The sequence below is a fragment of the Schistocerca cancellata genome, chromosome 9, assembly GCF_023864275.1.
Source record: "Schistocerca cancellata isolate TAMUIC-IGC-003103 chromosome 9, iqSchCanc2.1, whole genome shotgun sequence".
Classification (NCBI taxonomy): domain Eukaryota; kingdom Metazoa; phylum Arthropoda; class Insecta; order Orthoptera; family Acrididae; genus Schistocerca; species Schistocerca cancellata.
The window spans coordinates 185,667,845-185,684,063 of record NC_064634.1 but is presented as its reverse complement, the minus strand read 5'-3'; the positions used below and the strand labels follow the sequence as shown (position 1 = coordinate 185,684,063).

At 45.1% G+C, this 16,219-nt stretch overlaps 1 protein-coding gene across 1 annotated transcript in view; it reads left to right on the top strand.

Moving 5' to 3' along the window:
* The window catches only part of LOC126101009 (retinol-binding protein pinta-like), an 84,621-nt gene that overhangs the window by 16,815 nt on the left and 51,587 nt on the right, over positions 1-16,219 (top strand). Inside the window, exon 3 of the mRNA XM_049911675.1 lies at positions 13,439-13,598. Coding sequence (XP_049767632.1) covers positions 13,439-13,598 — 160 coding nt within the window. The remainder of the gene's footprint in view (positions 1-13,438; positions 13,599-16,219) is intronic.

The following is a 16,219-nucleotide window of genomic DNA, read 5'->3' as shown; positions in this document are numbered from 1 at the left end:
GGTGACGGGTCTTAGATTATCACAGCGTAATTTCTAGCAACAGATACATTTCTGTTCCACGATCAAAATCAATACTTTTTCCAAGTAATTTCTGGAAGTAATGTGACTATCATAATACAAAAAATTAAAGGTTATGTAAATACGTTATTACCATCTGAGTTTCAATACGTTATTGTGACAGCCTGTAGTCCGAACACTGGTTTCAGGCAGAAATCCACGCTCGTCTATTCTATGCAACTTTCTTCATCTCTGCAAAAGTGCTGCAATCGACCTAAATTTGAATCTGTTTATTGAATTCAAACCGCGGCCTCCCGTTACAGCTTTACCCCTCTTCGCTTTCTTCCATCACTGAGTTGACGATGCACTGATGCCTCAAGATATATTCCATCAACTTATTCCTTGTAAAATTTGAAATTTTCCCGGCGAATCAATTGTTGAAAAAGATTTCGGGCTTGCAGCCTGTCGTCGTAAACTTCACTGCACGGTATTCCGGCTGGACAACTGCCAGCCATCTTCAGGTGAGCCGAACGAGGACGGCTCACCTGAAGATGGCTGGCAGTTGTCCAGCCGAAATATCGTGCAATCAAATTTACGACGACCGGCCGCAAGCCCGAAATCTTTTTGAACAACTTATTCCTTCTTTTAGGCGAGTTGCGCCATAAATTTCATTTTTCACTAATTATTCGATCCAGTGCTTCCTTCTTAGTTTTCGAGCTGCCCATCTAATCTTCAATATTCTTCTGTGGTATCACATTTCAAAATAAATTATTCTCTTTTTGTCTGAAATGATTTTCCTAGACTTTTGATTTCTGTTAAAGACGACACGCCAGGTATATAGCGTTACAGAAGACTTCTTAACACAAATTGATGTTGACTAAATTCTCTTTTTCAGAAATCTTTTTTGCTATTTGCCACTCTCCATTTTCTTTCGTCTCTAATTCTCCCATCTTCAGTTATTTCGTTGCCGAAACACCAAAACTCTTTTGCTATTTGCAGTGCCACATTCATCATTCTCATTGCCTCCCCAGTGCCTGATTTCATTCGACTATATTCTCTCTCTCTTGCTTTATATGTTCAGTAGTAATATATTTTACTCTATTCCCCAAACATTAATGAAGTTATGCCTGCTTTATGACACGCTAATTGACACGCCACTAGGGTGTATAAGACCGTGAAAGGTAAAAGTACTTTAATCCATACAACTCCAGATAAGGGTGTTCTATACGACCTGAGGAAAGCCCAATTTGGCTGTCCACCAACTAGGAAAATATTCTGACATGAGTGTGTCACACTGTGACACATTCGATACTAACGTTGTTAATTGACGGGACTGCCGCCACAAAAATGAGACGTATCCCAAAGAGGAGAAACACATGACACTCGAGAATAGTGTACAACAGCATTAGAGCTGCACTCGGGTTGTGCTGTGAAAGAAGTGATGCTCAACACCCTATTGACTGTTCAATAAGCTCAAGGGAAGCATCTCTATATTAACGGTGCCATGTCGCCACTGAGGGGAAACTCGATGAGAGACATTTAATTTAGGATTCAATACTGCAGCTCAGTCTATAGATAGTTGATAACTCTAGAGTCACCATGAAACCGGAACTTGAATGACATGGAACAATAGTGGCAGATCGATGTTAATGACTGTAACTTTCGCTCAGTGACAACTTTCTCTCGTTGTGTTTAGAGCTAGAGAGACTGCCATGGCTCCTGAGAGAGACAACTCAGTTATATTTTAATTTAACACAGAAGTACGAGGTGCATTCAAGTTCTAAGGCTTCCGATTTTTTTTCTAGTTAACTACTCACCTGAAATCGATGAAACTGGCGTTACTTCTCGACGTAATCGCCCTGCAGACGTACACATTTTTCACAACGCTGACGCCATGGTTCCATGGCAGCGGCGAAGGCTTCTTTAGGAGTCTGTTTTGACCACTGGAAAATCGCTGAGGCAATAGCAGCACGGCTGGTGAATGTGCGGCCACGGAGAGTGTCTTTCATTGTTGGAAGAAGCCAACAGTCACTAGGAGCCAGGTCAGGTGAGTAGGGAGCATGAGGAATCACTTCAAAGTTGTTATCACGAAGAAACTGTTGCGTAACGTTAGCTCGATGTGCGGGTGTGTTGTCTTGGTGAAACAGCACACGCGCAGCCCTTCCCGGACGTTTTTGTAGCAGTGCAGGAAGCAATTTGTTCTTCAAAACATTTTCGTAGGATGCACCTGTTACCGTAGTGCCCTTTGGAACGCAATGGGTAAGGATTACGCCCTCGCTGTCCCAGAACATGGACACCATCATTTTTTCATCATTGGCGGTTACCCGAAATATTTTGGTGACGGTGAATCTGTGTGCTTCCATTGAGCTGACTGGCGCTTTGTTTCTGGATTGAAAAATGGCATCCACGTCTCATCCATTGTCACAACCGACGAAAAGAAAGTCCCATTCATGCTGTCGTTGCGCGTCAACATTGCTTGGCAACATGCCACACGGGCAGCCATGTGGTTGTCCGTCAGCATTCGTGGCACCCACCTGAATGACACTTTTCGCATTTTCAGGTCGTCATACAGGATTGTGTGCACAAAACCCACAGAAATGCCAACTCTGGAGGCGATCTGTTCAACAGTCATTCGGCGATCCCCCAAAACAATTCTCTCCACTTTCTCGATCATGTCGTCAGACCGGCTTGTGCGAGCCCGAGGTTGTTTCAGTTTGTTGTCACACGATGTTCTGCCTTCATTAAACTGTCGCACCCACGAACGCACTTTTGACACATCCATAACTCCATCACTACATGTCTCCTTCAACTGTCGATGAATTTGAATTCGTTTCAACCACACAAATTCAGAAAACGAATGATTGCACGCTGTTCAAGTAAGGAACACGTCGCCATTTTAAGTATTTAAAACAGTTCTTATTCTCGCCGCTGGTGGTAAAATTCCATCTGCCGTACGGTGCTGCCATCTCTGGGACGTATTGACAATGAATGCGGTCTCATTTTAAAACAATGTGCATGTTTCTATCTCTTTCCAGTCCGGAGAAAAAAAATCGGAGGCCTTAGAACTTGAATGCACCTCGTAGTTCCGCTGTCGGTATCTACATGCTATCCATCAGTAACGGAGCTAAATATAGAACTATACTTATATGGATATGGTGTCTGTTCTTGCGGACATGTCCGAAAGAACAGACACCATATCCATGTAAGTATATAGTTCTGGCAGTACCGGCCATGATCTTCCTCTTCTGTGCAGATGCACACGTATTACCCGAACTCTTACGGGACTTGGGTCAAAAATGGCTCTGAGCCTTATGGGACTTAATAGCTGAGGTCATCAGTCCCCTAGAACTTATAACTATTTAAACCTAACTAACCTAAGGACATCACACACATCCATGCCCGAGGCAGAATTCGAACCTGCGACCGTAGCGGTCGCACGGTTCCAGACTGAAGCGCCTAGAACCGCTCGGCCACATCGGCCGGCACGAGACTTTGTAAGAATGTCTTTTACGAGTAATGAGTGTGTTGAGTAGGGACATATAAGGTGAGAAGGTGGGTCTCGAGGGAGGCGTGCGCGAGATAGTCCCTGCAGTCGCTCTATGCTCTGTGTCCTCGGTGGCTCAGATGGATAGAACGTCTGCCATGTAACCAGGAGATCCCGGATTCGAGTCAAGGTCGGGGTACACATTTTCACCTGTACCCGACTGAGAAGTTGACGTACGTACACTGACACGCGAAAACCTTGTGACCATTGTTCACCGCGACTTTCAATGCATCCTGGTGGCACACGACGCGGTAAGAAAATTTGGAAACGAATTAAAGACGAACGGAATTATTCTAGAGTCGATACAGGGTGCAAGCCGGGAAATCCACTCACGCAAGTGAGTTTTAGGAGCGACAGATTTTTGCTTCCCAGAACATAAGAACGAGATTATGGGATATGGGGAAGCCAATCGACTGTTGCGCATTGCTGTAGTAAGCACGTACGGAAAGTAGTTGAACGACGGTGGAACCAAGAGTTGGTGACCAGCTTTTGGACGTCCCTGTCTCATCACAGAAAGTGCGCTTCTCCGCTCTGTAAAGCAGAATAGGCGGCGATCTGTGACAGATGTGACGACGGAGTACAAAGTCCGTCCAAGCTCAAACGGTTCGGAGCAGGCGGTTCAGCGTTCGTGGTGGAGCATGGAGCTCTGCAACATGACACCTACGTGTTCCCATGTCGATCCAACGATATCGTTAGTTACGACTGCAACAAGCACAGGATCAGCGAATCAATTAAAACGTGTCGTCCGGTCTGGCATATACGTTTCCCGTTACAACACGTCTATGGTCGTGTCTGCGTACTCGAAACATACAGCACAGCACCAGGCCGGTGGAACCAATATCATACTATGGGGGAACATTCAAATCGGCTTCCAAACGACGTCTGGTAGAAATCGAAGGCACCTTCACAACTGTCGTCTACGTGGACATTATTTCGGGCCTCCTGCAGTGGCTTCACTCTTGATGTCTTTCCCAGTGGTGATAGCATCTTGCAGCAGTACAAATGACTTTGGTATAAGGCCAGAATCGTGCTGCGGTGGTTTTAGAAGATTGACAGTCAACTCATGTTGATATCTTCGCCACAAAATTCACCTGAATCGAACCACAAGGAACACATCTGGGTTGTTATCAGTTGTCACTTGCACGCCCACTAACAATTAGCCCGTGAGTTTAGGAATTATGTGAGTTCTGGAAACCTATCAAGAAATTATACACTGAAGAGTCAAAGAAACTGGTACACCTGACTAATATCGTGAAGGGCCCCCGCGAGCACGCAGAAGTGCTGAAGCACGACGTGGCACGGACTCGACTAATGTATGAAGCAGTGCTGGAGGGAACTGACATCAGGGCTGTCCATAAATCCATAAGAGTACGAGGGTATGTAGATATCTTCTGAACAGCACGTTGCAAGGCATGGTATATATGGTCAATAATTTGCAAGTCTGGGACTTTGGTGGCCAGCGGAAGTGTTTAAACTCAGAAGAGTGGAGCTGGGGCCACTCTGTGGCATTCTGGACGTGTGGGATGTCGCATTGTCCTGCTGGAATTGCCCAAGTCTGTCGGAATGCGCAATGGACATGAATTAAAGCAGGTGATCACACAGGATGCTTACGTACGTGTCACCTGTCAGAGTCGTATCTAGACGTATCAGAGTCCCATATCACTCTAACTGCACACACCCCACACCATGACAGAGCCTCCATCACCTTGAACAGCCCCTGCTGACACGTAAGGTCCATGGAGTCATGAGGTTCTCTTCAGATCGGTACACGTCCATCCGCTAGATAAAATTTGAAACGAGACTCGTCCGACTAGGCAATATGTTTCCAGTCATCAATAGTCGAATGTCGGTGTTGACGGGCCCAGGCGAGGCATAAAGCTTTGTGTCGTGCAATCATCAAGGGTACACGAGTCGGCGTTCGTCTCCGAAAGCCCATACCGATAATATTTCACTGAATCGTTCACTCGCTGACACTTCTTAATGATCCAGCACTGAAGTCTGGAAGAATTTTCAGAAGGGCTGCACTTCTGTCACGTTGAACGGTTCTCTTGTAGTATCTGGTTCCGGCCACAGCGATGTCGGTGAACTGATGTTTTACCGGGTTCCTGATATTCACGGTACTCTCGTGAAATGATCGTACAGGAAAATCCCCACCTCATTGCTACCTCGGAGATGCTGTGTTCCATCGCTCGTGCGTCGACTAAAACACCATGTTCAAACTCAGTTGAATCTTGATAACCTGCCGTTGTAGCAGCAGTAACCGTTCTAATAATTGCGCCAGACATTTGTTGTCTTACATAGACGTTGCCGACGACAGTGCCGTATTCTGCTTGTTTACGTATCTCTGTATTTGAATGCGGATGCCTCTAGCAGTTTCTTTGACGCTTCAGTGTAGAAGCCATACCAAAGAGGATCGCAGTAGTATAGCGTTCCAAAGGTGCACCAGCACGTTACGAAGGACATTTTCATAATATTTTGGCTCATTAGGGTATTTTAGAATCAGTCTGACAATATAAAGATATGTATTTCAGTATGGTCACTTACTTGAATATAACTGTGATGACCAAGATCTGTAAAAGCCGTTTCATCTAAAAGCTTCTGTAGTTAAAAGTTACTCTACTTCCTAAAACCTTGCATTTATCTGCAGTGTAGAGTCTTAATCCACACTCAACTCTTAGGACTTTGCAAAAACAGCCCTTCTATTTCATATGCCTATTCCAAATTAACGCGCGGCTTAAACGTAACGATTCGCACCAGTCAAACCGGCTGGTACCTACACAGGAGCGAACTGCCGTCCTTCAATATGAGACTCTCTTGTCTTTTCACTACACTACATCACGCGGTAGCAGACTACGTTTTATCACTAGAAAGATGGCATACAGGCTACTGCCCATAAGCACCGGTAGGTCAAACTGGCTCCGTGCTTGTTTATTGCTTATACTGCCTTTTACTGCTCCATTTCTCGCACGACACTAGTTTCCTGTTCTCAAATTTGCAGCATACCGCTTTCACACAACCTGAACAAACAGTAGCAGTATGGTTTTCTTTGCTTGAGGTACGCATTTAAAACTTCTCTCTCTATGTTGCCCTCCTTGGTCCATCTTTCGTGTCTTGCTGATACTGTACATACTGCGCTCGAAGCTCTTCGCACAAGTCAGAAACATACTTCTGTCTGTTATGTCGTTTACCAGACACTCCATTATACAAAACCGCCAGCCGCTGTGACCGAGCGGTTCTAGACGCTTCAGTCCGGAACTACGCGGCTGCTATGGTTGCAGGTTCGAATCCTGCCTCTGGCTTGGATGTGTGTGATGTCCTTAGGTTGGTTAGGTTTAAGTAGTTCTAAGTCTAGGGGACTGATGACATCGGATGTTAGGTCCCATAGTGCTTAGAGGCATTTTCATACAAAACCCAGGAGTTTCTGGCAGCCAAATCAAGAATATTGTAAAATATATGCAATGTCCAACGTCTTGTACCGGCTTTTGTAAAGAACATCCCAGCCAGTTGATCCGCAAAGTCAACCGCCAAATTTGTTTCATTGTATAATTGCACTGCTTTATGAGTCTTCTTCTGACTTTCGGACAGAGATACATGAGAGTGAAGTGAACTCAATAACAAAATATTCTTATTTGTTTTTCTTTGATGAACTGTTAGGTTTTTATACACAATAGTCGAGCGGAGTGGTGGTTTTCCTTTCTTTGCAGTAAAAGGCACCTCTCTTCAGTCACGGTTCAAAGTACCCACTAAAGTTCAGACGGTTTGCAGGGCTTAGCGACATAAGTAACTGTCAGTAGTGACATTAAAACTTTTCCCTAAGTATAGTTCTACAAACCTAATAACAAACTTTTCACCAACCCCTTAATCTGCTTGCAAGGGCGGGGGGGAGGGGGGGGATTCAGCACCATTGTATGGATATCCACTAAGTACGTATTTACTAGAAACACGTAAAAGTAACCAGAATTTTATACGAAACTTGTCGGGCCAGCTTGCAATTTGTTGTATGAATGGGTATCTTGTTTTGGACGGCAAAAGTTGTTCATCATTTACAATATAAGGTTCTGCTCTATAGCATGGCGCACAGTTTTCTAGGTAAGCATTCCAAATACTTGCGACAAGGTCAAATTTCTCAGTTTTTAGGCGTTCAGAGCTAGTCTACTCGGTAACTTCGATAACTCTGTTTCACCCCATAGTTTCTCTGAGAAACTGAGGACCCGATACTGTTGACCAACAACTTTTGAGAGGAAAATTCTTTGCCCCATACGCTCCTCTTGCACACGGTATGGCGACAAAAGCATTCCGCTCTTCAGTGTTTGTTGCCCAAGAATCGTCTTGTGCTCGACGACGAGCGTCAGCTCCAGTGCAGTGTTTGATGTGGCGCATTATGGAAGTACTGAAAACTAACCACCATCCAATAAGAAGTTTGCCTCTTTGAATTTTCCTTTTAGTGTATGATGTGCGTCTTGTGCTATCTTGCAAAATGTTATGACTTTGCAGGAGACCTGAAAACATGAAAAATGACTGTACTTTTTATAACGTATAATGTACTGATATTATATGAGTATATCTGTTCTTTTATTCGCTGTACAATAGCATATTAAGTCATTATTTTTGCTATTTATTATGCAAGCTTTTTATCGTTAGTTTTTATTCTAATTTTACAATCTAAAACTCTACACAAAGAGCAAAAATATTACTGACCTGTATTAGAATCCAGAATTTCACACAGAGTCCCATCTTTTGCTGTTTCTTTTTCCTCAGTAAGTTTTTGTTTCCCAGTAACAGTTTTTGACTGGCTTCCGGGGGAGGAGGAGGGGGGGAAGCAACTCTTGTCCGAGTTGTTGACCTTATAGAGCTAGGAATTGGATCATCAGAGGGCATGTTGGATGTAGGAACTTCATTTTTCCCTACCCTGTACTATGTTTATATCTTCACCTTCGTTGCACGACTCACTTTCTTCATCTGCAGACACTGTAACTACCACACTTTCTTCATTGTCCCGATTACTGTCACAAAACTCAAATTCTTCGCCTGAGCGTTTGTCTTCTGTTTTTCTCAGTGCTTCTAGAACAGTAGTTCCAAACCCGGGGGTAATTACCCCTAATGTGTAAAATGTAGCTTTCTGATAGGTAAAAACAAGCAACGAAAGGAAATTATTTTTAAAAGATCATTACTACCATAATTATTTCTTAAAAAAATACCGTTTATATAAGTTACCAAAAATAACATTTTTTTGTTTTCAAAGACACTAGAGTCTCGATATATCTAAAAAAAAATATTGAACCTCGAACCGTTTCCTCAGCCTTGATGGCACAACACCTATTCAACATCATACATACGTTTCACGCAGTTTTTAATAGTTTATATAAGCATTCCGTTGAAAGTGGTCTTTCAGGTTTGTCATTAACGGTAAAATATAGTGTTGTGTTTCGTTTTCTTTGTTGACTGTTTTGCTTGTACACCTAAAAAAGACTGCTGCAACAAAGAAAAGTAAATTTGTGTCTTTGAATATACGTCAGAGACATTGAAACGACGTCACAAAGGAGAAACAATAAAAAATTGATCTAAATATGTTTTCGAGGAAGTTATTGTTCGTGACTGGCCAAGAAACAAACTTAAATTTGCACAGTTTTATTCAAAGAAATACTCTGAAGAATCTTTCAACCGAAAAACTATAAAGAATTCGAAGTTTAAAAAATAGAAATAGTAAGTCAAGCGTTCTTCATGTGGTTTATTCTTATAAAAGTCGTTTTATTTCTTTTCCTACGTAAGTTTCGATAGTATGATTTTCAATAGTTCAAGGTTGTCCTGGCCCCGTTCACATCGAATTATTGAGATATACTGTGCATTGACGCATTAAATTTGTTGGAGTTTAAGCTTGTGAAACTAATACACGAACATCTTCCACACATAGAACACCCACTACACCCATATACTGTACCATGCATCTATGAGACAGGTGAATATCGTGTGCATAAATATCTCACGAAGATCCCTTCTCTGTGATGAAGGTATAAGAGGCTGTCAAGTGAAAACGAAACAGATACCAAAATGTAGGTAAACTGTTTATCATTTAACATCATACGTCTATGAGACAAGGTGATGAATGCCTTCATGGGAAAATGTTTGTAGTTTCCTGCGGAGCCATGATTGTACCCACGCGTGCCCTTATTCGCCCGAAGCAAATCAACGGCCACGAATGTCTTTTTTCCGGGCTTCAAAGACATGTGAATCGCATGGAGAGAAATCTGAACTGTATGAAGGATGTTTAAGCGCCTCTCAGAGAAACTTCTGCAGCTGGTCGAAACAACCTCGGCAACATGTGGGCGGGCATTATCCTGCTACGGAATTATGCTGTCCGTCAGCATTCCTGGGTGTATTAACTTGACGGGAAACTTCAGTTTTTGTGAAGTGCCCATCTGCCGCTGTCCGTTAATTGTGGTGCCTCGTTCCCGGAACTCAATGAGCAGCGAGCGGCCCCTGCATCAAAGAAAATGACCCTCAGGCCTCTCCGGAGCTAGCGTGCTTGTTGTTTGGACTACGCTGCTGCAGTTTCGCTGGGACGCTCTCACACATTCCCCGTACAACCCTGATCCCCCTCCCCCCCACACACAATTTCCATATATTATATGCACTGAAGAAAGACATTCGTGACCATTAATTCGCTTCTGAAGTACACGCCTCGGTAAAATCATGTTCCGAAGGAAACTGCAAACGTTTCCCCACGAAGGCGTTGACTGTCTTATCTCACAGTGGGATATATCAAAAAAAGTTTTGCATCACCTCGGTTCCGAGAGTTCCGGAACCCGTAAAGAAAATTGGAATAGAGATCAACATAAACATCATTTCCACCCTTTTTATTGCTCATCAAAACCACATATTGCATGTTGTACCACCACACAGCGAGACCTTCAGAGTTGGTGGTCCAGATTGCTATACACATCGGTACCTGTAATACCCAGTAGCATCTCCTCTTTCACTGATGCATGCCTGTATTCGTCGTGGCATACTATCCACAAGCTCATCAAGGCACTGTTGGTCCAGATTGTCCCACTGCTCAATGGCGGTTCAAATGGCTCTGAGCACTATGGGACTTAACAGCTATGGCCATCAGTCCCCTAGAACTTAGAACTGCTTAAACCTAACTAACCAAAGGACATCACACAACACCCAGTCATCACGAGGCAGAGAAAATCCCTGACCCCGCCGGGAATCGAACCCGGGAACCCGGGCGTGGGAAGCGAGAACACTACCGCACGACCACGAGCTGCGGACCCTCAATGGCGATTCGGTGTAGATCCCTCAAAGTGGTTGGTCAGACACGTCGTCCATAAACAGCCCTTCTCAATCTATCCCAGGCATTTTCAATAAGATTCGCGTCTGGAGAACATGGTGGCAACTCTAGTCGAGCGGTTATCCTGAAGGAAGTCATTCACTAGATGTGCACGATGGGGGCGCGAATTGTCGTCCTTGAAGACCAATGCCTCGCCAATATGCTGCCGATACGGTTGCATTATAGGTCGGAGGATGGCAATCTCGTATCGTAAAGTCGTTACGGCGCTTTCCATGACCACCAGCGGCGTACGTCGGCCCCACATAATGCCACCCCAAAACAGCTGGAAACCTCCACCTTGCTGCACTCGCTGGACAGTGTGTCTAAGGCGTTCAGCCTGATCGGGTTGCCTCCAAACACGTCTCCGACGATTGTCTGGTTGACGGCATATGCGACACTCATTGGTAAAGAGAACGTGATATCAATGTATAGCGGTCCATTCGGCATGTTGTTGGGCCCATTTGTACCACGCTGCATGGAGTCGTGGTTGCAAAGATGGACCTCGCCATGGACGTCGGGAATGAAGTTGCGCATCATGCAGCCTATTGTGCACAGTTTGATTCGTAACACGACGTCCTATGGCTGCACGAAAAGCATTATTCAGCATGGTTTCGTTGCTGTCAGCGTTCCTCCGACCCATAACCCGTAGGTAGCGGCCATCCACGGCAGCAGTAGCCCTTGGGCGGTTTGAGCGAGGCATGTCATCGACAGTTCCTGTCTCTCCGTATCTCCTCCATGTCAGAACAACATCGCTTTGGATCACTCCGAGACGCCTGGACGCTTCCCTTGTTGGGAGCCTTTCCTGGCACAAAGTAACAATGCGGACGCGATCAAACCGCGGTATTGACCGTCTAGGCATGGTTGAACTACAGACAACACGTGCTGTGTACCTCCTTGCTGGTGGAATGACTGGAAGTGATTGGCTTTAGGACCCCCTCCGTCTAATAGGCCTGTTCATGCGTAGTTGTTTACATCTTTGGGCGCGCTTAGTGACACCTCCGAACAGTCAAACGGACTGTGTCTGTGATACAATATCCACAGTCAACGTCTGTCTTCAGGAGTTCTGGGAACTGGGGTGATGCAAAAGTTTTTTTGATGTGTGTATTAACATTGGGATAAGTGTATTATGGCGACTACCCTTGAAATAATAAACATTTTACTTACTTTTTTTCCATCCGTCTCTTTTTCATTTGACTACCCCTTACAGTTCCCACAATAGACCATAATTGCTTCACTATTCACTTCCTAACAATAAACGAAATAATTGACAGCACAATACAATAATAACTACGTAGTGGCTACTATCTTGCTGTAGTGCCTACAGGGCATTGTTACTATTATTGTTATTAATGGCAATGATCAGACACAAAGCATTGGCAGCCTGAAGTTCCCCTATTGTTGCCATTTCAGAAATAAGGCTTCCATCAATCACGTGATTTACAATTAGTAGGCCTTATTGTAGCACGCATTTTAATTTGGTTGATTTTCAGTTGGGGTGCAGGGTCCGAGTGTAGAGAAGTGGTGCAGATGAAGCCTGTTGCATAACAAGTGTCTACTCTCAACATAGATCGTCAACTTTCCTATCTGAGGAGTTCTTAGGTAGCCCTCACGATGCACTGAAAATCACTTCATCATTCTATGAAGGAAGGTTGTTAGAAATAAGATGTACCAATTATCTCATTGATTCATTAATTTGTGATTTAATAAAATTCCTACAAAAACTAAATATCATTCATATCTGATTGCACTGGGGGTAATTGTTTCAGAAAGGTTGGGAACCACTGTTCTCGTATTTAGACGTCTGTTAGGTACTTCCTGTATTCATAACTCATGATTTCGGTGACGACTATCAGATACCGTCATAACAGATAATATCTTAAATCCTTGCTTCAACTAACCAACAATCAGCGCTGAATTGAATGACATTGTTGGCGCATATTTGAACAAGAATATCACAACAGCTGATGTGATTTCATAAACAGTATTGCAAAGAAGTAGCCAAAAAATAAAGAAAAATGTTATGAGGGCCCGAAGTTGCCCCACCGTCTTTCAAGGTAGTAAGCTTCATATTTCACAACCTAATAGAAACAGGGCACTCCAAAAAACGGTGGTTAATATTTCATACAAATAATGAGAAGTCACAATACATCAACTTATTCCAGTTTACGGTTTGCTTAGAAAGGAAGTGAAAAGTTCAAAAAGTGGCCAGTTTCACCCCTCGGTCCGTCTAGTGTTAAAAATGAGAATATGTTTTCAGTAAATCTGATAAAATTTTGAAGACGCTAGGAGTCTCATGCCGAGTACATGCTTCACACTCGGGCCACAGAACGACACTTTAAATAATCATTCTTTACGCAGTTTGTCAGATGCCTTGACGGGTAAAGCATCACGTTATTAGATGTGATTTTTCTTTCATTTTTCACTAATACGAGTATACATGAATAAATTTAGTTTTTTCGATTGTTTCACTGTTATTGATTGCTTCTATTCCATCTAAAATTCTATTTTAGTTGCATTGCGTAACTGGAAAGTATATGTTTTTTCACACTATGGTGACGTTTTCGCAGACGACCAGTGGATCCTGACGTTCTTGCGCGGCTGCAAGTTCTCGCTGGAGAAGACCAAGCAGAAGCTGGACATGTACTACACGATGCGCTCGGCACTGCCGGAGATATTCACGAACAGGGACCCCTTCGCGCCGATCGCCCAGAAGTATCTCAACTCTGCGTAAGTTGAAACCTAACTGTGTCGTAAAGCTGCGGCTGTGACACTGAATGCTCGGTTATGGCTCCTTACCGTGGTTCTGCCGCACTTACTTATGGCTCCTTACCGTGGTTCTGCCGCACTTACTTATGGCTCGTTACCGCGGTTCTGCCGTACTTACTTATGGCTCGTTACCGTGGCTCTGCCATACTTACTTATGACTCCTTACCGTGGTTCTGACGCACTTACTTATGACTCCTTACCGTGGTTCTGACGCACTTACTTATGACTCGTTACCATGGTTCTGCCGTACTTACACGACAACGCTTCGAATACCGCAGAAGCAAGGTGATCAGGCACAGACCTGAGATGAATCCTTGTTCTGTAATAGCCATCATTGTTCTGACACAATGATCACTTTTATGTTGTTGTTCACACCCGAAATGAATAATGCAACCCTGTTTTTCTACGTTTGTCTAGGAAGTACAGAGCGCAGACATGACGGAGTACAGACAAAATAAGATACACACAGATTGAAGCCATGCTTTCACACCTGTGTTGTGGTGATACATTGGTAACAGAAAACACAGATGACTACATAATGTTGCTGGATGTGGAATGCGCTACTGTTCACCATGTAAGGACCCAAAATGTGCAAATGACGCCAAAGAAAAGGATGGACACAGGTTGAGCACTATATGTCTCCAGATAGTAAATGTGCCCTCATACCGAAGTTTGGTCTGAGCACCATAACGCTTTACTTAGCATGGTCGAACAGGAGATGACATGCCTTGCCGCTCGCTGATCCGTGTCACAGTACACTCAGCCTGTTACACTCCTGGAAATGGAAAAAAGAACTCATTGACACCGGTGTGTCAGACCCACCATACTTGCTCCGGACACTGAGAGAGGGCTGTACAAGCAATGATCACACGCACGGCACAGCGGACACACCAGGAACCGCGGTGTTGGCCGTCGAATGGCGCTAGCTGCGCAGCATTTGTGCACCGCCGCCGTCAGTGTCAGCCAGTTTGCCGTGGCATACGGAGCTCCATCGCAGTCTTTAACACTGGTAGCATGCCGCGACAGCGTGGACGTGAACCGTATGTGCAGTTGACGGACTTTGAGCGAGGGCGTATAGTGGGCATGCGGGAGGCCGGGTGGACGTACCGCCGAATTGCTCAACACGTGGGGCGTGAGGTCTCCACAGTACATCGATGTTGTCGCCAGTGGTCGGCGGAAGGTGCACGTGCCCGTCGACCTGGGACCGGACCGCAGCGACGCACGGATGCACGCCAAGACCGTAGGATCCTACGCAGTGCCGTAGGGGACCGCACCGCCACTTCCCAGCAAATTAGGGACACTGTTGCTCCTGGGGTATCGGCGAGGACCATTCGCAACCGTCTCCATGAAGCTGGGCTACGGTCCCGCACACCGTTAGGCCGTCTTCCGCTCACGCCCCAACATCGTGCAGCCCGCCTCCAGTGGCGTCGCGACAGGCGTGAATGGAGGGACGAATGGAGACGTGTCGTCTTCAGCGATGAGAGTCGCTTCTGCCTTGGTGCCAATGATGGTCGTATGCGTGTTTGGCGCCGTGCAGGTGAGCGCCACAATCAGGACTGCATACGACCGAGGCACACAGGGCCAACACCCGGCATCATGGTGTGGGGAGCGATCTCCTACACTGGCCGTACACCACTGGTGATCGTCGAGGGGACACTGAATAGTGCACGGTACATCCAAACCGTCATCGAACCCATCGTTCTACCATTCCTAGACCGGCAAGGGAACTTGCTGTTCCAACAGGACAATGCACGTCCGCATGTATCCCGTGCCACCCAACGTGCTCTAGAAGGTGTAAGTCAACTACCCTGGCCAGCAAGATCTCCGGATCTGTCCCCCATTGAGCATGTTTGGGACTGGATGAAGAGTCGTCTCACGCGGTCTGCACGTCCAGCACGAACGCTGGTCCAACTGAGGCGCCAGGTGGAAATGACATGGCAAGCCGTTCCACAGGACTACATCCAGCATCTCTACGATCGTCTCCATGGGAGAATAGCAGCCTGCATTGCTGCGAAAGGTGGATATACACTGTACTAGTGGCGACATTGTGCATGCTCTGTTGCCTGTGTCTATGTGCCTGTGGTTCTGTCAGTGTGATCATGTGATGTATCTGACCCCAGGAATGTGTCAATAAAGTTTCCCCTTCCTGGGACAATGAATTCACGGTGTTCTTATTTCAATTTCCAGGAGTGTATGTAAGTGCATGGCTTAGCTTCGAATCATAACAATGGTGTATCAGCCTGGAATCATAACTACGGTGTATCCGGACTCTTTCAAGCTTACAGTGCGTTATAAGACGTAGCACCGCCCTAGTTGCCTAAAAACTTCCTTGCATTAATCTAGGACAAAACAACGGAATTTTTTGCTTTTCTAGTCAAGTAGTTACATACGCAGACAAACGTTATTTGACCAGGTAGAATGTGACATAAATAATCGCCGGCCGGACGGCAGTTGCAAGCGAGTATCTAACATCATGACATAATTTGTGGGATACCTCCTAACGTTGTCGTGGATCTCTTCTTGCCCGCCGTAGTACAGCAGCCCGACGTGACCTGGACTCCAAAAGTTGGTGGATCTCCTAA